This window comes from Peromyscus eremicus, chromosome 6 (assembly GCF_949786415.1).
Source record: "Peromyscus eremicus chromosome 6, PerEre_H2_v1, whole genome shotgun sequence".
Classification (NCBI taxonomy): domain Eukaryota; kingdom Metazoa; phylum Chordata; class Mammalia; order Rodentia; family Cricetidae; genus Peromyscus; species Peromyscus eremicus.
The window spans coordinates 57522652-57543927 of NC_081421.1; the positions used below are offsets into that span (position 1 = coordinate 57522652).

Here is a 21276-nt window from a genome sequence, read left to right on the forward strand (position 1 = left end):
CAATAAGCAATAGTTATTTACATCACCAAGAAATGATTAACTTTCTAATTGATCCAACAGATTTCAGAAAAACTGATTAACTAACCTTTTCTAACCCATCCATGCTGTGTTTCCCAATAAAATATGGCATGTTTTGGTTTCACCAAACTCCAGTCTCTCTAAAGGAATCAAGAATCGTTTTACACAAATCCAGGCTATGGTGGGCATCAAATGAGATGAGAAAGTGTTCAAATGTACAGAAGTTTGCTTTGTGGTGATTCCTTTTAAGAGTGAGTGAAGAGATTCTAAAGATTTGCAATTGCTACCTTGTAGAAAAGTTAAATTTGGAGGGGAAATAGAATGATTTAAAAAAACTGGCCTCAATGCTTTAAGATGTTCCTATATGAGATAAAAATGATTATTGACCTTTTGTAAGCCTCATATTTTTAATGAGCACTGATCTTATTTTTGGTGAAAATAAAAGGCTAAAATAAGATTATAAGAATTTCATGCCATTTTCTATTCAAATTGAGCACTGTAAATTTATTTCCCAATATATAAATGTATGTGTTCATACACTGTTGGGAGATACTAATATTTATTTATTTATGCATTTTTTTGGAGACAGACTCTCACTGTATTATAAGCTGGCTTCACATTCATGATGTCACTGCTGAGTACATGTATGAATCACCACGCCCCAACAAGACTTACCATATAGATAAGCAGTATTACTTTGAAGTCAAAATTACAACATCATTTTTTCTTATGAAAGTCCTGGAATTACTTAATACATATATGGAAAAGACTAGCTACACAGTTTAAAACTAGACTTCTTCAAAGGATTAAAAATAACTGATTTAGAGGAGACCATCAGAAAGTGAGTCAAAGTCACTATATATCAAGGTATTAACTCTGTTTTGTGTGTTTGGGGAGCACATCTGCTTAGGACTTAAATCACCCACAAAAGGGAGGTGGTTGGATGCACAACTTCACATTGAGGTTGAAAAAAACCAGTAGAATTTTCAAGTTTTCTTTTTCTTTTTCTAAACTACATAGGTAACTTCTTTGTGAAAGAATGTTTTCAAATACTTTTACTAAAAATTATCTGTCTCATCTATTTATCATATCTTTGTGTATGTTTGTGTGTGTCTTTGTGTGTGTGTGTGTGTGTGTGTGTGTGTGTGTGTGTGTGTGAGTGGATCTGTGTGTCTGCGTGTGTACATGGGTGCAGGTGTTCTATAGACAGCAGAAAGGGAAGTCAGGTCCTCTGAGGCTGGAGTTGCTGGTGGTTGTGAGCTGCCTAAGGTGGGTGCAAGTGACCCAGATTCAGCTCCTCTGGATAGCACGAAGCCTTCTTGACTGCTGAGTCGTCTCTCCAGCCTGTCCAATGATTTCTAATGTCTCTTCTGCTAGATGTTACATATTTAAAGTAAGTTGTAGAATCTGACCACATCTTTCTTAAGGTAAATTATGTCAAAGCAATTCAGGATAAACTATTTCCGGGCTAAACCATTTCTTTAAAAAGTTCCTGAACCTTTGCCATGGCTTGAATGTCTATATGAAAGACAAGGAGTTAATGTAACAGATGACAGTAGTAGTCCTTTCATTTCTGCACATGTATAGGGTCCTTTACCGTGTATGTGGGAGTTTTGATATTCTACACTGAGGTAAAATGGAAGCATCTATAGCTCAGCTTCGTGTCTGCTTCATGTATAGCTGCTCTCTGAACTCCATAAATTCCGGCAGATAGATGCCGTTAAGATTCTGTGGCTTCTGTGGGGACTCGGATGCTCAGAGAGTGTGGTGACCCGTCTCCTGTGAGATGGTTAGGTGGAGCAGACATCAGTTCATCCCATCACAATGGAGAACTTCAGATAGGCAGAGTCCATACTCGGGGCTAGAGCGAAGACAGTCAAGAAGACAATAAAGGGGGAAGGAATGTTTTGTTTGTCACTGTTCCACACAGATAGACTGGATCAGTTATGAGTTTAATTTTTTTTCTAGAGCATCAAAATAAACCAGCCTTCTGTCTTATTATTCTAAGAGCATCTGTCAGTTATCTTGCTGTTTATTTTTTGGAAGGTAATTATAGCAGCACTGAAATGCATGTGTGAGTCAGCATTTGGTTACAACTGCCACACGCACAAACACACACATACACAAGTCTCTCTATGAAGACTATAATTTTCTCTAGCCACTGAACCCGAAATAGACATGAAAGCACAACAATAATAAAAGCATGGCTTTATTATGTATATTTATTTTTATTTTTAAGTCTTTCAAAAATAGTTTTTTTCCCATTGTCAGAATCTTCCTAGGAAGAAGGAGGCAAATTATATGCTTTAAAGATATAAGAATATGGAGCTCTAGTCTATTAATGATAATGAGTATCATTAGGGAAATCGGTAGAGGGTTGTTGGCTCTATACCAGGCTCAACAGACCAAATCCACAGAGAATCACACATGATGACTTCCTGAATGATGTCAAGAGAAAGTTCAGAACTGATCCATGAATCAGATGTGTGTAGCCAGTGTCACAGAGGATTACTTTTGCTTTAATTTTTTATAAGAAAAGCAGCTTTGAAATGACCCAGCACTTGTTCTTCTACGCCTTTCTGTCTATGAGTCAACCTCCTCTGCTTGGCTCATTGAGAATGTTTCAACCATGAGGTGTGTCCTGATTCTAGAATCACAAGTTGGTCAAGGTCTTTAAACTAAATTTGTGGTCATTTCGTTTGTTGACAATATTGATTGACCATTTTCTACATGTCACTGACTCTTCTCCATATTCTGCCCATATTGACCATTTTAACCATTTTCCCTGAATGTCTTGTATGATGTACTCAATCAGAAGGTAATACACAGAAGAGAAGGGGCCTCTATGCAAAATCACCCAAGTCATCCCTGAAAGCCAAGGCTCTATGGCTTAAAAACCATGCTCCACCAGGTGCTTACTATCTGAGTTGGTTTCCTAGGGCTGCTGTAACAAAATACCACGGACCAAGTGACCTTAAATAACAGCATAGTACCGACTCAGTTCTGGAGGCCAGAATTCGGAAACCAAGGTGTCTACGGGCTTGATGCCTGTGGGGGTCGGAGAACTAAGTGTTCTCTCTCCCAGACAGCATCCAATAGCTGCTAGCAATCCTTGGCTCCTGGCAGCACACCTCCAACCTTGCCTTCATCTCTATGTGGCCTTCTTTACATTTGACTCTTCTTGGTTCATTTCTCCTTCTCTTCCTCCTTCCCTTCCTCCTACCCCCTTCTCCTCCTCCTTCCCCTCCTCCTAACTCCTCCTACCTCCTCCTCCTTCTCCTCCTCCTCCTCTTTCTTCCTCCTCTCCCTTCATCCTCCTCCTTCTTCTTGTTTTTCAAGACAAGGTTTCTCTGTGTTACAGTCCTGGATGTCCTAAAACTTACTTTGTAGACCAGGCTGGCCTTCAACTCACAGAGATATGCCTGCTTCTGCCTCCAAAGCGCTGGGATTAAAGGTGTGTGCCACCACTGGCCAGCTCATTTCTTCTTAGAAGCACTATAATGATTGGATCTAGAAACCACCATAAATCTAGGGTGGTTTCATATTGAGATCTTTCAGTTTCATGCACAGACCCTATTCTGAAAGCCTACTTCAGAGGTTGTAAATAAATATGTGTTTTGGAAGCAGACCTTTCCACTTACTCTGATGCCTTCACAGTGATCTAGTTTTCAGATAATACAGTATTCTTCATTCTATAGTTGCCAAAATTGTGACTTTTTCATGGGATTTCCTCAGGAGACAGAATCAACTACACAGGTCTGGTTATTATAGGGGTTTTGGTCTGGCTTTAAGAAATATTTTCCTTTAGATTGAATATTTTAATCACAGGTTAGGACTGGAGGTGAGGATAGGTTGGAGGGAGTTGATATGTGCAATTGGTTCTCTGGAGTTTTCAGAATATGTCATGTGATTGAGTGAGAGAGAAGAGCTGGAGCCTCTGATCTAAAGGTAGGGTATTTGGGCCTCCCAAATGGGAGCTGTCAGCCCATACTTGTGCCAACTGCTCATGTCAGTATCTAGGTTTATAAAGTTAGGAAAGATTTGTTAAGTATTTTAAAATATTAAATTAAATTAAATATACAGTGGACACAGTAGAAACCCATAAACAATATAGGTTATAGAACTATCCACAAGATTAAGCCAAGTATAAAATGCACATCTGTCTAAGACAGGGTTATATAAAATTGCCATTTTATTAGAGGAAGTGGGATATGCTGGTATAAGAAGAGCCCTTATGACCTCCTCCAAAATGCTTCTTTATGACTGGTAGGCAAGTTGTGAGGACAGATGAGTCCTTGTTTAGCTTCTTGAGTCAATTTCTTATGTACCTTTTTCACAGAATTTCATAGAATATTGATGTTAGCCTGATTATCTCACTTTTCCCTTTCTGAAGAAGAGGTTTTAATTAATCAATCATCATAAATAATCCTATTTCTTGTGCTACATGGACTTATTGAGCTAACCCTATAGTCCTTAAGATGGAGGGAAGGGAACTAATGTTGCAGCATGGAGTCAGTTTATGTCAGGCCAATGCTAAGCCAACTGTTTGCATATGCTGTTTAATTGAGCCGCACAGCGTATCTGCACACTAAATGGTGTCATTCTACAGTTTGTTTATAGGCAATAATCAGAATCAGAAAGTTTGCAAAATTGTTCAAGGTCAACTATGAGTTGACAGAACCAGATTTGAAGGCAGCTATATCTGAGGCTGAGAATCTGTCTCCATGGTCTTTTCTTGTTCCACAAACTTGAAAGAATTTTTTTTTTTTTGCCTTGCTTCTACGAATCAGCTCCCCATGTGGAAAATGTCTAAGATGCCAGGTCTACGTGGAGTCTGGTTCTGTTCAGAGTTAATCAAAATCATCCACCATCCACGAGTAGATCTAGTGCTGAGAACATAAAATTAGCATATAGAATCAGAAATCTAACATTCTTAGCATTTGAAGGCAAGGATAAAAAAGCATCACAAACTTCATTCAGTTGTTTGTGGAGTGCTGAATGCAAGAGAAAAATGGATATTTTAAAGCTCAGAGAATGAACTCATGCTCTGGGTATATCACAGTAGTTAAACTGGTCATGCAACTTTCACAGAAATGTCTTTCATAAGCCATCTTAAGCAAGTTCATAAGACTTGGATTCGTATGAATCTCAAGTTAGACAATTTCATCAAGAATCAAGGTATTCTGAGTGTTTAGTTTTGTGACACAAATTGCAATTTGCTATGTTTAAATATCCCATGTCAAGTAGAAGGGAAAGGTTTTTAAATGCACATAATGATTTGATATGAGGAAGTTCTTTTCAATGGGTGCCCAGGAGTTATGTGACAATTATTTTCCTATAGTCATTTCAACACCAAAGCGTCTCCTCTTGGCCAGTAACTGGTCTGTATGGTCTTAAAAGGAGGCAATTCAGTAAGTAAATGACTTTTCAGGGTCCTTGGACTGTTATCTAAATGAAGGGTTACATTGGATTCTGTTTGGTGGCCTCTTGCAGTAAGCTATAAATGAGAAGAATTTAGATACATTGTCATAAAATAATTGTATCTATAGATTAAATTATTCCATGTGTTTCTAATATAAGATTGGATTTTTGAGTTGAACAATATTGTTATGGGTTAATTTTCCTCCACGATTTATTGATTTTAAATGTAACCAAGTAAGGGTTGCAGGAAACCTTTCATCAACATCAGAATCTGGGACTAACATCTAAGTGGACTAGGAATTTTCAAGCCACTTGTTCTGTTCTGTTACCTGTTGTTGTGTTTGTACAATGAACTCTTACTTGTCAAGAGAGTTTAAACATTTTAGACATCACCCTTGTGTTATTGGTTTTCTGTTTGTGATCCAAATAGTGAAACTTTTACCCACAATACGATGGCATTAGGAGGCGGGATCTTCAAAGTTAATTATATTTAGCTGATGTCTTGATTGATAGAGCCCCCATGATAGTATCAGCACCTATTATGGTTAACCTTAATTGTCAGTTTGGCAAGAATGAGAATCACTTGGCAGATGGACCTCCGGAGGTGCCTCTGGAGGATTATCTTGTTGAGGTTAATTGAGGTAGAAAGACAGTTGACAGTTCCACAGTTTGGGATTCTGCACTGCAGAATAAAAAGGATAAAGTGAGGTGGGGCAACATCCATTGTTTCTTCTTTCTGATTGCATGCAATATGACCAACTGCTTCTAGCACCTTCTGTCCTTCCTTCTCTGCCGTGATAAAGTACCTTGAATTATGTATTTTATTACACAACAGAAAAGCAACTAAGACAAGGTCCTCAGCAAAGAAAGAGACCAAAGCCCAGTTTCTCTGCCACGCAAGGGTGTATTAAGAAGATAACTAACTGCCAACTTTCTAAGAAAGCACTTACAAGATCTCTGTGTTGCCTTGATGCTTACCTTTACAACCTTAGATCTGTGGGAGTAAATTTCTATTGTTCAGGCCTCCTGGGATGTGTTATTTTTGATGAAGCAGTTCATACTGACTAATGCATCTTCTTGTTTTTGTAACCTTTTGACTAGTCTCAATTTAAAGGAAGAAGGATTATTTTGTTCATGCTTTGAGACCACATCCATCAGAGTGGGAAAGGAATGAAGGCAGATGCCTCAGCCTGGGGCAGCAGGTGCTCAAGGCTGCATGTTCATATCTCCATGGAACAGATAGCAGAGAAAGAATGGTAACTGATAAGGAGTTATAAACCTTAAGGTCAGCCTTGCCAGGGCCACTTTTCCCAGTTAGGCTCCAATTTCCAAACAGTGCCAGACTAGAATAATGAAGCAATTTATATTCTATTATTTTAAAAAACTATCTGCAGGATGAGTTTTGAGGGCTTTGGCAGACTAGCAAATAAAGATGAAGATGTTCTACACCTTGAACTGGTATAATCTTATGTATCACTTAGACCTCAGTAAACCTGGAGGAAAAAGAAAATAGAGGTATTGTATTATTACATTAACTTTCTGAGAGACTTAGGATCAAGGAATTAAAATTGTTGAAAAACTGGGCACTTGTTTGTTTATTTATTCATTTTGAGACAGTATTTCATGTGTCTCAGGCTGATCTCTAACTCCCTAGGTAGCTCTTCTAGTTTCGTTTCTGTGACTGTGATAAAATACCCTGACAAAAAGCAACATATATGAGAGAGTTTATTTGGCCTACAGTTATGGTTATAGGTTATAGGTTATACAGTTATGGGTCTACTATTGTAGGGAAGTCAGGGCAGGGACTTGAGGCAGTTAGTCACATCACATCCCATAACAGATAGAGAATAAATGTTGGTTTGCCAAGTGCTCAGCCAACTTCCTCTGCTCTTACACATTTCAGGGTCCCAAACCTGGGAACGGTGCTGCCCACTTTCAGGCTGGTCCTTCCCGCATCAGTCAAGACAGTTCCCCAAAGACATGGCCACAGTTCAGCCTGATCTAGCTACTCCCTCACGGAGGCCCTATTCCGTGGTGATTTAAGGTTGTATAAAGGTGACAAAACTAAGTATCACAGTAGTTGAGAATGACTTTGAACTTCTGAGTTTTAGGATTCTGACACCTGGGCAGATTGTGATTGCCCTAGACATGTGTTAGCTCCACATTTAGAACACATGAGACTCCTACCCTGTTATTCCATCATCTGGAGTTGGTGATACAATAATAAGACTAAAAAGAGGGGGCAACATAAATTCTTCTGATGGGGTGTGTAGATGAATTTCTAAGCGGTCTTATTAAATAAAAAACATGGAGCCAAATATAGAGGCTATATAAGCCTTAGAGATCAGGGAAATAGTGAGAGCCACCAATCAACCTTACCTCACCAGTTCTGCACTTCCAAAATGCCATGACTTCTTGTCTACCCAGGCTTGTATTGTCTTGCTGTTCTGTCCTCTCATTGGCTCTTAGCCCAGCTACCTCATTTCCTGGTCACTGCCTGTCTGTACAGACCTCTAGGTCTCTGTGGTTGGTACTGGGATTAAAGGCATGTGTCACCATGCTTGGCTCTGTTCCCTAGTATGGCCTTGAACATACAGAGACCCTGCCTGCCAAGTGATTGGATTCAAGGCGTGTGCTACCACTGCCTGACTTTTGTGTTTACTTAAAACAGCTTGCTATTTCCTCTGATCTCCAGGCAAACTTTATTTATTAACATACAAATAAAATATCATCACATTTCAGCACAAATAAAATATCACCACAAGGTGAGATGCCCCGAAAATGTCTAATGGTTGAACACTGGAAAATTATGCTTGGAAGAATTTGGACATCATTTAAAAGCATGCTCAAGTTCCTTTGTCATAAAATAGATGTGTCAATTGAAATTATTCAGTCAGACAGCCAATAGTATGTGAAAAGATTTATTACAAGAAATTGACTCATGCAGCTATGGGGGCTGGCAGCTTCTGTTTGGGCTGTGTCAGCTCTTACGTTCTGTCCAGGCCTTAACTAATTGGATAAGGCCCACTTACATTCCCGAGAAAAAAACGGTTATGTTCTGTCTTTGGTTATGAATGTTAATCTCCCCTCCAAACACTGTTTGACACATACTCAGAATGCTATATGATGAAATGGGAAAACCAAAGACCCAGTCAAGTGGACACATAAAATTAAATAGGACATTGTAGACTTTATGGACCAGACACTTCCATCAGTATTCATTGCATATTGCCTATCCATTGATTTTTCGTTTACCCAGGTATTATTTACTTAACATCAACTCTCAGCCATTTGGAAGCTACCACACTTTTTCTGATGGTCTGTGCTCGAGACGGTGGGGGGCTCACAGCTGCCTCTAACGCTGACGTCACCATCCACATTCTGCAAACCGCACTGGCTCCTTCGGAGTTTGAAAGGCCTAAGTACACCTTCTCAGTTCATGAAGATATGCCAGAAGACACTCTTGTTGGAACAGTGAAGGCAAGAGAGCCCTTGAGTAAGTGCTGAATTCTTAATGCTGCCCCGAAGTTCATTGCTGTAAAATTTCCTATTTGATCAGGTCATGCAACCTTAAGTAGCTCTTTCCTTCAGTCCACACAGAATGAATGGGAGTACACAGCTCTTGGCCGGCTTATTGTGCTTTCACTGTTCCCACCTACCTTACAATTTTTGATAAGGTCTAGGCATTTTTTAAAGAATGCTTAATATAGTACAGAATAATTATGATGTACAAAGTGTATGTACTTGAACATTTTTAATAAAATACGTCTTACTATATTTACTTCATAACTACAACCCACACACTTACTTTATATAGCTTTCCAGCTAAACTATCTGTAACTCCTTTTTACTACACAGTGAGTTACAAGGTGTTTCAGCTGAAATGTATTTTATTTAAGCATTCCCTTTTTGTTACCAATTTGACTGATTTAAGATTTTGTGCTGATGCAAAGAGCAATTGAGCAAATATTCATGCCTGGCTTTCTGGCCATGTGTAGTGGAACCTCTTCAGGACAAAGTCTGGGATGAAACTCCTAAGAGTTGGGTCCTTCCTGTCCTCTCCCCTCTCTCTCTTTCCACCTCTGTGGAGGATATTTGCTTTCCATAAGGTGGATATCATAGAAAAATACCAACATAAATTTAACTTGGCTTCTTCAAAAAGATGTTGACATTGTTTTATTAATGTGGTTCTCTTTTAACTAACACAAGAAAGCCAAAGAAAACAATGGCTTGTTCCTTGTCCACCGGGGGCTCCCTTTCATCACTTAGAAAGTCTTAAGCCACGCGTCTCACCAGCACTTGTGGGTGGGTGGAGGCTTCACAGTGTTCTCCATGGTGGGCACACACTGTTTCTTTACTTTAGCGTACACTGCATACACTGTTTGCATTCTCTCTGTTTCCAGATTCCTCAGAGCCAATCTCTTACCGAATTTCCTCTGGCGATCTGGATGGAAAGTTCTCCATTCACAGGTGGCTGGGCAGTATCCGCACCCTGAAGCCTCTGGATCACGAAACACAGCCCATGGTTGTCCTCACCGTCCAAGCTCAGCTCGGCAGCTCCCCAGCCTGCAGCAGCACAGAAGTGAACGTAACCGTGATGGATGTCAACGACAACCGTCCTGAGTTTCCCACAGCCTCGGATGAGATTAGGATCTCCCAGACCACGCCACCTGGTACAGCCTTGTATCTTGCACGTGCAGAGGACAGAGACAGCGGGCTGAATGGACTGGTCCGGTACAGCATCGCCAGCCCTCAGCCCAGCATGTTCAGCATGGACCGGGGCCGCGGGGTGCTGTACCTCAGGGAAAGTCTGAGAGGCCAGGGGGACTTCAGGCTGACCCTGGTGGCTGAGGACCAAGGCACTCCTCCCCAGGCATCTCAGTTGGTGCTCACAGTAGTTATTGAAAGCCAAGAACGAAGCCCAGCTGTGGCTTTTGAAAATTTGGTCTATCAAGTAGAAGTTAGCGAGTTTCTCCCACTGATGACTCAAATCTTGCAGGTACAGGCCTACCCACTGCATCCGTGGCATCCAGCCTCAAAGACAACGTACTCCCTGGATGTCAGTGTGGACTCTACAGTGTTTGGAATCCACCCTCACACAGGGTGGATTTATCTGCAGCGGCAGCTAGACTATGAATCTACACAGACGTACAGGTTTAAAGTGTTGGCGCGATGCCCGGAGGACAGATTGCTGCAGAACGCCAGCACTTTGGTAATCGTTCATGTCTTGGATGAGAACGACCATTCCCCAGCCTTCTTGCAGGACAAGGTGTTTTTGAAAGTTGTAGAGAGCCCTATCCCCCTAGGGGTAATAGGCAAAATGACAGCCATTGATGCTGACTCAGGGAAGAATGGGCAACTGTCATACTTCCTTTTGACTGATGGAAAATTCTTCAAGATGAATCCTAACACAGGTAACTCTTTGCAGCTTCTATCCATATCTTTAAAAATCAGAATAAGAAACCTCAAATCTTCAGATATAGCTTTAGTACGAAGACATTTTAAAATTGGGTTGTGGAAAACAGTATTTTATTACGGTTCTGTGACTTTGAAATAAAGTTAACATTGAGAAGACTCTCCCCTAGCCTGATTCGGTCTTCTTTTTCCTCCCCATCATATACTCCAGTGCCAGCCCAGGCTGTACAGTGTTTCAGTTAAAGATGGGTTGCACATAAGCTCCATGAAATTGCAACGGGGTTGAAAAATTCCCATGCACCCCCTGCTCTGTCTTTACTGTCTCTGTTTAGTTTGTTTAGAAGCATGGCTCCTTCCTCCATGTTACAGTTGCCTTCAGTATTCAGTACAGTGACCCACTGCTCAAGTTCACAGCCCAAGAGCAATAGTGTGTGCAGAGGTGTGTTGTGAAGGCCGTGCCAGCTAGGTTTGTGATAGTGTATTATGTTTGCAGAGTGATGACACTGGTTGGTGAGATGTTCTCAGAATGTATCCTGACCACTAACAATTTGTGATGGTTTGTAATTCTATACTGCGCTAGAGACATGGTCAGGACTGTACTGCGTAAGTCCTGGGTGAAGGATTGTCTGAGGCGGCTCACTTGGGAGGCCTCAGCCCTGTCTGATGCATACTTTCTGTACTGTATTCCTGAAACCTGCCTCTTTGTGCTCCCTACCTTTTTATAAAGCCAGTCACCTCATGTATGGAGAACCCTGGTGTTCTCTGCTTATGGAAAGGGGAAAATGGTTGGCCATCTACCATTCCTTTTCCTTTCAAGACATACCAAAGATGTCAAAAAAATTTCTGTGTGTGTGTGTGTGTGTGTGTGTATGTGTGTGTGTGTAGCATAAATGCCATCAAGGTCAAACTAGAAAGTAATTTATTATGATTTCAAAACTACTAGAAACATTTATGTCCCTATGCTCACTTTGGTAAGGAAGAAGAAAGAAAGGAATCCTCAAATGTGATGTGCTTAATCTTTGATACCTTAAATTAAAAACTGAATAGAAGACATGACTATATTTGGAATTTTATGCTTCAGTCCCCCAAACACAACGTGTCTAAATTGCACACAGGGAACTGGAAACACAGTAATAACTGAAGTGAGAAATGGCCAGAGATGAGAAGAAGCTATCCACTTGGGCAATTTTCATAAAATAAATACTCCATTTGCTAATCTGGATTTGGGGCTTTCAGAGTTACAGATAGGAACTTTAAAAATGCTGTTGTGTGTATGATTTATTAAATCCCAGTTACAAAAACACTATTTAAATAAAGCTTATGTAGAAAATGCTACAATAAACAGTGTATTTAAGCTCACTGATTAAGCAACTCACATAGACTTGGACTTTGCTCTTTATCGTAGCTTTTCCCCCTATGCAATGTCATTTTATTTGAATTAAAAGTGAAGAAAGCTTAGCAAGAAGAATGTTTATGTTTACTTTTTCACAGATAGATTTTTTTCAAAAATGGCAAGGAAGCCAGTCTAAGGCTGAACAGGAAGAAAAGCAACACATTCTTAAGGAGTGAGTGGCCTGTAAAGGCCCTTGGCAATGAGTTATAAGTTTATTCTTAGTCTTCATGACTGAAATATGAGGGAATTTACCAAAGATAGCAATAAGCAAGAATCATAACATAAGTTTTGAAAAGCATTGATAGCTATTTGGTAAGTCATTGTATTCTACTATGCACATATTTGGTGAGTTAAAAAAAATGACATGTATAAATGACAGGTCACTGCCTAGGGAATATGTTTTTCAAAATTATTATAAAGTGATTATAACAATGGCCAATAGCCTACAGTTTACAAAGTACTGTAAAATATTCAATTGTGTTTGTTTCAGAGGGCAGCCCTAAGAGGTTAGCTGTGAGAGATTGTCAGGTGGGGATCTGGGAACCAAATTCAGAACTCAGGATGCCATAGCCTACGTGCTTTCCTTGTTCTATGGAGCAGCATAAGGGCGAATAAACAGACATTGCAAATCTCCCAAATCATTTGTTTTTATGAATTATGAAAACAAAGAATGATAAACAATTTTTCAAGTGGTATTTTCTGGAGCAACCTCAGGGATTGTTTTGATGCAGTATCATTATTTATCAGAGATTGGCCTTGAACCCATGATCTAACGGCTTCTGCTCCTCTGACTGATGAGCTGGCAGCAACTCTTCCAGCATTCACCCTGAGCAGAATTGCTTTGTATGTGAGTGGTCTTGAGGGTCAAAGCTTTTAACTTAGCTTTTCTTTCAATGGATGATTTTGGACGTGGGTTGTCACCATCATGCCAGTATTCTAGCGCACAATGCCTGTCTTGCTCTGCTGTGTTCCCAGGTGAGCTGATCAATTGGCAGTCACTGGACCGTGAGCACCAGGGTCATCATCACATGACTGTCCTAGTGACAGACCATGGCTCCCCACCACGGAATGCCACCATGGTGGTTTATGTCACAGTTACTGACATCAACGACAACAGGCCGTTTTTCCCACAGTGTCTCCCTGGAAATGAATTTCACATCAAGGTTTGTGAAGTAGCTTTACGGTGAGCTTGTAATGCTTTTATCAGTCATTCGTCTTGAGCACCATCTTGTGGTCAAAGTTGTGAATTTGTCCTCAGTCGTGGTATGGCATTGCGTATATTTGAACAACATACATTCACTTATGTGCTGAAATAAAGAAACTGGCTGCGTGTACTTTTCAGAACTGCCCCTCCAGTTTTATTAAAAGAAATATAGTTCTGTCCATTGCATAGAGACATGATGTCTTGCTGGTGTCAGTCACACTCACTCGTGGGTGGGTTTCCACCGCTTTGCCTGCATCCCTGAGCAGAGCTCCTCCTGTGCAGCTGATGTGCCTTACACTGATGTCACCAGGGCAGTCATTTGGATCAGTGTGTAGTTTTGACATGAGTGAGTATCCATCATGTCAGTATCCATCCAAAGACAGTAAAAGGTGGGTTTTGTAAGCACACACCCAACTTGTAATCGTGTAGATATGATCTGTCTTTTCATTTCCATACTTTGTATGTTTATTATTTCTATAATACTTGCGCACTATTTCATATACTTCATAAGAGAATATATGTTAAATATGGATCATAAGTATAAAAAGCTTAGCAACTACTGATCTGCAAACAATTGAACTGAATATTTAAACTCTGATCAAATATGTGTAGTGAGCAACTCAAAAGGCTGTTGAGGACATTAGGGAATTTAAAACGATCTTCCAAAGCCAGAGCCGAAGAAAAATTCTGGCAAAAAGAACATTATTAGAGTGATTTTTATTACATCACTAAAATGCTTTGTGTTTTATTGGACATTTGAGCTCCACCCATGAATTTCATTATCACTCCAGGAAAATTCCTACTCATGGTGAGATGTGTTTTCTGAAATAAAGGTGGATATTTATGTCAAGCATATTTTGGACTGTAGCAAGCAGCCTAAACAATAACCCAAGAGAGAGAACACTAAATTCTTTAAGAATTTAAAAAAATTATAAAACTATTTAATTTGACTTTGTTGTAATTAATTTATTTGCATCTTTGGCTCAAATGCTCCAGATAACTTCTTCAAACTGAGTAAAAATGTAAACAAATAAGGTGGACTCTTTTCATGGACTTCTACCCATGTACCTTTCTGATGTCAGACATTTGAGTGGAGTGTAAATTTTAGAATTGTTAGTAGGTGCTTGATATACTGTGTTCTTTTATTGAAAGGTCCACTAATGCATTCTTTAAGGCTCACTGAGTCATCTGTAAACTATTTTTCTCAACAGGCTTTGGAAGGTCAGCCAGTCAATACACTGGTTACAACCGTCTTTGCAAAGGATCTCGATGAAGGACTCAGTGCAGAACTTACATACTCCATCTCTCCAGGTAAAAGTCGATATTTGCAGAGGATTAAGAGTTTTTAAAATTCCCCCTGTCCTTATCCCTGTCTAGCTCCTTTGGGAAAGACACCGTCTCCTTGATCACTCAGTACTCTTACCTAGACAACTTACAATATAAAACCAAGTTGCAAACTTCACAAGTTACCTACTTCACAATCTATTTGCTGTCTGTAATAATCACTCCATATTTAAGAACACAAAAGAGAATATTGAAAATTTTGTGGAAACTACTAGCAACTTCCCTATGCCCTAAATAGAAACCATCCATCTTAAATGCATGACTTGTTGAGAATCTAAAGCCCAAGTCAACTTTTATTGAAAGGAAAGAGGAAGTTAATAGATAAGAAGTGGCAACTAATTTGTGATGTATTGGAGCACCCATGAATATCTAAGAAGACTACTCACAGGATGAGAATAAATCGTGTCTACCTACATCATACCACAAATTATACCAAGCATGTAGAACACTCTATGGTGAGTTTGTTGACATAGACTTACTTTCAAGCCTTTTCTTAAAATGTACAGTCTTCCAGTTTGTTTCAGTAATTAGCTTTACTTGGCATTGTGTTTGAGACCATTTCAAAAGGCATTTATCTTGTTTGACACACACAAGGGAAATCACGGACATCCTTGTCCTTGCCTGAAGCAGATTTGATTCTCTTCATGGAAAACACAAGAGATACAAGAGCAGATGGTGGAATTAGTATGCCTGTATACTCTCAGGGAGCAGTATCACCACATGATACTAGCATTTCAGAGACGACACTGTTTCAAGGGTCTTGTTCACTGTGGTGAATTTACAGAACTGACACAGGCACAGGGTGGATTTTCTACAAAGATAGTAAGTGTGAGTTTCAACACATCTGCTCAGACTTTTTCTGAACAGCATAGTGATACCTGTACTATTATTCTATTTTTCTGAAGGGGATTTCTTCAACTCCTTACATCAAGGTCTATACTTGCTAAGGAATCTAGGGAAAATTCCAACAGAGCATGCTTTAGACCATTATGAGAAAATTGTAGAGTTTTTTTTTTCAAGACAGAGTTTCTCTGTTTAGCTTTGGAGCCTGTCCTGGAACTCACTATGTAGACCAGGCTGGCCTCGAACTCAGAGAGCTCTGCCTGCCTCTGCCTCCCGAGTGCTGGGATTAAAGGTGTGCACCACCGCCAATTTTAATAATAGGCATGAAAGGCAAATGAAATAAAAAGCTGTATGTGTACTGCTTGTGTTAGGAAAGAGGAAAGAGAAAAATGTTTAAATGTTTATTTATTGCCTTACTATATTTTCAATCGAAAATGCCAGCCATGAATATGACAAGCTGGTTCTAAAGTCATAATAGAAGTGCTAAAAAAAATGATTGACTAAGACAGTGTCAGAAGGACAAATGGAAAATGTGCCACCATAAGACTTTAATTTATAAGGAGTTTAAAGGAAGACACCACAGTACTGATGTAACAACAATAGACCAGTGGACAAGATGACCCATATAAGTACATGAAGATTTGATACACAATATGTAGAAGGCAGATGGATCATCAATACATGATACAGACCTACTTTGTTACCCAGATGGAAAAGTAAAATTACATATCTACTTCTTACGATACAAAATTATGTCATATTTCAATGTCAAAATCTTAATTCTCACAAAAGAAAGTGTAAGAGGTTGGTTACTTGACATTGGGGGTAAAAAAAAAAGACTTTTTAACAAGAAAAAATTTTAAAGAAGTAGATTAATGAAATTACATTAAAATTCAGGACTTCATGAAATATGTCACTGTTTACCATGTTAAAAGTCTCGGGTCGTAGATTGGAAGAAAATAACTACAATCCTTGTAGTGACACAGAATTGCATTCAGCTTTATTAAAAATCCTGGAAGACCAGAAAGAAAAGGACAAATGATTTAAAAACCGAGCCAAGGATATTAATAAGCACTTTTCAATCAGAATGACACAACCAGTTTAATTCATGTCTCCTGAGTATAACAACTTTGAAGAATGGAGACGCAATGTGATAAACTTAGAGGGTGGCAGGTCCCAAGTAGCTCTTCCATTTGATGTCCTGGAACAGCTCACGTGTGCACTGAATGAAAAGGGACAGAATATTTGTTGAAGCTTTGTCACATACTCACACAATATGGTATCTTTGAGTGAGACACTACCATGGAAATGATCTGCCTACAGCTTTATTTACATCAACCTAGACAAACCTTGAAATTTATTTGAAAAACGCAACTCACAGAAGATAAACATTCTGCTTTAGTGCCCTCGAGTTCGTCTGCGTGTCCATTGGTGACTTTGTCAGTGGTTCCTCATCATCTGCTTAGTCAGAAAGCAAGTTCTCCTTCCATGCTCCTTGTTCCCCACCAGGGGGCGCCCTGATTTCTTCACATAGAAGCGTTTCAGAGCAATCCTGTTCTAGCACACTGGGGTGGAATAGCTTCCTACAACCCTGAGGTGAGTTAGATCTGTGAGATCTTTGCATTTTCCTCTTTAATTTTGAGTGTACTCCAAGAACATGAAACACCTATGAGAAGTGATGAAGGTGGAGAAGCACACACAAACTCACCCTCCACACAGTCACACACACACACACACACACACATACACACACACATATATACACACGTGCACACACATTGAGCTTCAATCCTGGCCAGCAAAGCCGTACTTCACATGTTTATGGCCCATGGGCTAGAGGGTAGAGCACCCTTCTCAACTAGGAAGGTGACTCTCCACAGGACAAAGATGCAGCAGATCTCAAAGTGTGAACAGACTCACTGTTTTTTTCAGAAGGCCATTTATGTAACACTGAAAAACAATGAAAATCATTCAACCTAAACAATGACACATTGATGTCCAGCATACATTTCTGAGTGTCGGAGATGCTATTCTTGTGGTTGTGGTTGGTTCTTGCCTTTCCATTCATCTGGTCCCAGGACTTGAGCTCAGGTTGCTAAGCTTGGCCAGTAAGTGCCTTCATCTGCCGAGCTGACTCACCGGTCGGTCCCCGGAGACGTTATTTTTAAATTAGCTTCCACGATGATGCTTGGAGCACAGCAATGTCAGCATCTGATGATGTGCATGCTCTGGTTTTGCTTTATCTCATTACTAAATAGGGGCAACTCTAGAATATAGTAATGTAACAAAATAAAAAAAATATTATAATAGCAACAGGATTTTTATCATTCATGAGAGCCTCCCACTGGATTCCTGTGAGACAGAAATGAGCAGATGAATCGGAAATCACAACAAACAGTGTTTCTGTTTCTCAGGTGCTGACTTCATACTGTAAAGTTTTCAAAGGCAGGGCTTCTCTTCTATTTATATCCCTTAAAGCTGGTAAAGAGTGAGTGGACAGAGCTGACTCAACAGTTGTGGGAACACAGAATGACTTTGCACACTCAACTTTGTCTGAGGCTTTCATGCCATTTGAAGTATTCAGATTTGATTAAAAATTATAGTCTATGATTTAACTAAGCACGTTGTGGAATGAACTTAAATTACTTGCATTAATATTAACTTCTGATATGCTTTGGTGTGCACATCTATCTACTCTCTACTGCAAAGGCCTAGAAATCATGAGTAACCCAGAAAGAGTGAGAACTCTTATACAGAATATGGTCTCACAAAACTAGCTTCCACCAAAGGGAACAAGAAATACATGGAGAAATGACAGATTTCAGATCTTAGACAGGAAATCCACAAGAAAAGCCTGCACTACCCTGCATATGATGCAAGGAAATTGCTACAGTGTACTGGGACTCTGTCCAAACACCCAGAGACCAATTTTTTAAAGGATCCTACTATTCAGGGATGAGCTAATTTGAGTATCAGTAAAGATAATAATGGTGATATGCTGAAGCCCTTTCTGATAATGAACTATTCCTATAGGTTACAAAAAGAAGCTGGGAGCTAGAGGGAATGCTCAGTGGTTACAAGCCCTCATTACTCTTCCAGAGGACCCAAGTTCAATGCCCAGCTCCCACATCAAGTGACTCAGAACTGCTTGTAACTCTCGTTCAAGGAGCTCCAATGTCCTCTTCTTTACTCTGCAGGCATCAGCATGCACGCACATACACACACACACACACACACACACACACACACACACACACAAATTAGTTGGAAAGAAATGTCTTTTTTATTGAAATATTCCCGTTAATAAAATGAAGAGGAAGATGAAGGGGAGCTACCTTTACTTTGGAATACCTAATGAACACACAGATCTAGGCTTTGAGCCAGCAGAACCAACATCAAGACCAAAGGGGAGCTGGGCATAAGACTCTGAAGGGAAATACAGTATTTTGTGATGTACTCTCCAAAAATTCTACCAAAATTGAATCAGTTCTCCAGAGCTACCTCCTGATGAGAAGCACTTCAAAGAAATATAAATATTTAAGGAAAAGAGAACAGAATTAGGGAAGAATTAAGCTGTATATTGTAGGTGTAGCAACCAAATCCAGGCCATTCCTGTTCCAGTGTTAAATGAATCTCAAAGGCAAAATATGCATGTGGATGGCAGAAATCTGTAGATGGCCTCACTATGTAGCCCAGGATGGCCCAACACAATCTTCCTATTAGGCTCATGCACCACCATGCCTAGGTATCTACCTTTTTATTTTAATGTGCTTAAGCTAAAAAAAAAAAATCTTTTCTATATTTTAGTGACAAATAACAATTAAATTTATATTAACTGTACATAGAAACGTGAAAGCTAGAGAGATTAAAGTGGTGTTGTGTGCTGTTTCTGACACATGTGTGTATCAATATACTATAAAATATTAAGTAGGGTAAATAGCTCCTCAGACCTTCAAGGAATTAAAACCAAATTAATATACTATAGCTCCTCAAACTCTCAAGAAATTTAAAGCAAATACATGTTCTGAAATATGAATACATTAACTGAATTGACCCCATCTTCTGCTTTCTGAATTAATTTAGTTTCTTCATTTTTGTGTATAGATTATCCTGCTCACTTTAAGATTGATGCCAACAATGGTGAAATCAGAACCACCACGATACTTTCCCATGACTACAGACCTTCTTATAGGATGACAGTCATTGCCAGTGACCAGGGAGTGCCCCCACTGCAAGGACAGGCAATTATTAATATTCAGGTAATGTTATCAACATAAAATGTGGAAGAACATTCTGAGAGTACCATTTGATTTTTAAACAAATAGATAGTATGAAGACATTCCCAGTATGTGGATCCCATTTCAAGAGTGTATCACATGCAATACTTACCTTCTTCTTGTTGTTTGGAAAAATTAAATCTAAATAACTTTTGAACTAGTGATGTGTAGTTCTTGACAAGCTATCCTTCCCTACAGAGACATTTGTATTGCTCTGGATATGATGTGCAAAATGTGACTTTTTTCTTACTTTTGATTGCAATGAATTGGTAAGTTATCAGGAGGTCCTTGTATGTAAACAAATGGCCACAGGATAAATCACATGGGATTTTTTTTAAATTTTAAAGCTTATAACAATTGCTTGAGATTCATATGTGAAAGCTTTGCATTAATCAAGTACAGCAACAGCAACAACAACAAAAGCAAGTCATGGGACATAGTAGGAGAGAATTACCTACAGCCAGTCAAAATTAAGGTGTCTGTTCATAACGAGACTCTTTATTGATCACATGATAATAAGCAATGTTAGCACAGTATAAATACAATATAGACTTATACATATATAATAACAAAGAGTTTATTTACCCCAAGACTACTGTTATCAAACTGTCTTTCATAAATAAAGTGTGAGTTAGGAGAAAAATTGATGTGGTCAAACCTTTAGTTCTTTGTTTCAACAAAGACACTTGATATTTCAATGCCCAAAGGTGTCATTGTGGCTAGACTGATCTTTAGGATTTGGGATCATTTGGAGAATTAGCTGGCCAACATTCACGTTGAAGAATTATCAAGTATGTTCTGGAAGAACCATGCACAGCCTCACAAAACAGTCATTCATGTATTATAGCAAAGTTAAAGAGCGGGAAACTGTATTTTATTCTTTCCTATGTAGAGCAAATTTCAATCTTTTGATACATTAGAATTCTATTAAAAGGGATTTTCTTATTAATTAACACACATATAAAACACAAATAGAAATCTGTATTATGCAGCGAATGGACAAATGATAAGGACTTGACAATTAACCCAAAAATTTTCTTTTCAGGATTCCTTAAAAATGTCTTTGCCCCTAGAAAGCAGGAAGTAATTTTAAGAAAATGACACCCACATTCCCAAGAGGTGGCATGGGAGGTTTTTGGTCGTTTAATGAGTTTTGGATATTGTCATTGTTTATGATGGTTGGTTACAAGTTGTTGATTGTTAATGGTTAGGAAAAAAAGCTGAACAAGGAGATAGATTCAGAGTTTTTCTTTTAAATAAAAAAGATAAAGAAATAATAGGATAAATGGGTAGATCACTGAATCTACACTAAAAAGAAAAAGGGGAAGATATAAAAATGACAAAAGGTAGATTACTGAATC

At 39.1% G+C, this 21276-nt stretch overlaps 1 protein-coding gene across 1 annotated transcript in view; it reads left to right on the forward strand.

The window, feature by feature from the left end:
• Positions 1 to 21276, forward strand: part of Dchs2 (dachsous cadherin-related 2) — a 216061-nt gene that overhangs the window by 128526 nt on the left and 66259 nt on the right. The window contains exons 4-8 of the mRNA XM_059265537.1: positions 8699 to 8935; positions 9843 to 10853; positions 13223 to 13410; positions 14663 to 14762; positions 19743 to 19897. Of these exons, the coding sequence (XP_059121520.1) occupies positions 8699 to 8935; positions 9843 to 10853; positions 13223 to 13410; positions 14663 to 14762; positions 19743 to 19897 (1691 nt within the window). The remainder of the gene's footprint in view (positions 1 to 8698; positions 8936 to 9842; positions 10854 to 13222; positions 13411 to 14662; positions 14763 to 19742; positions 19898 to 21276) is intronic.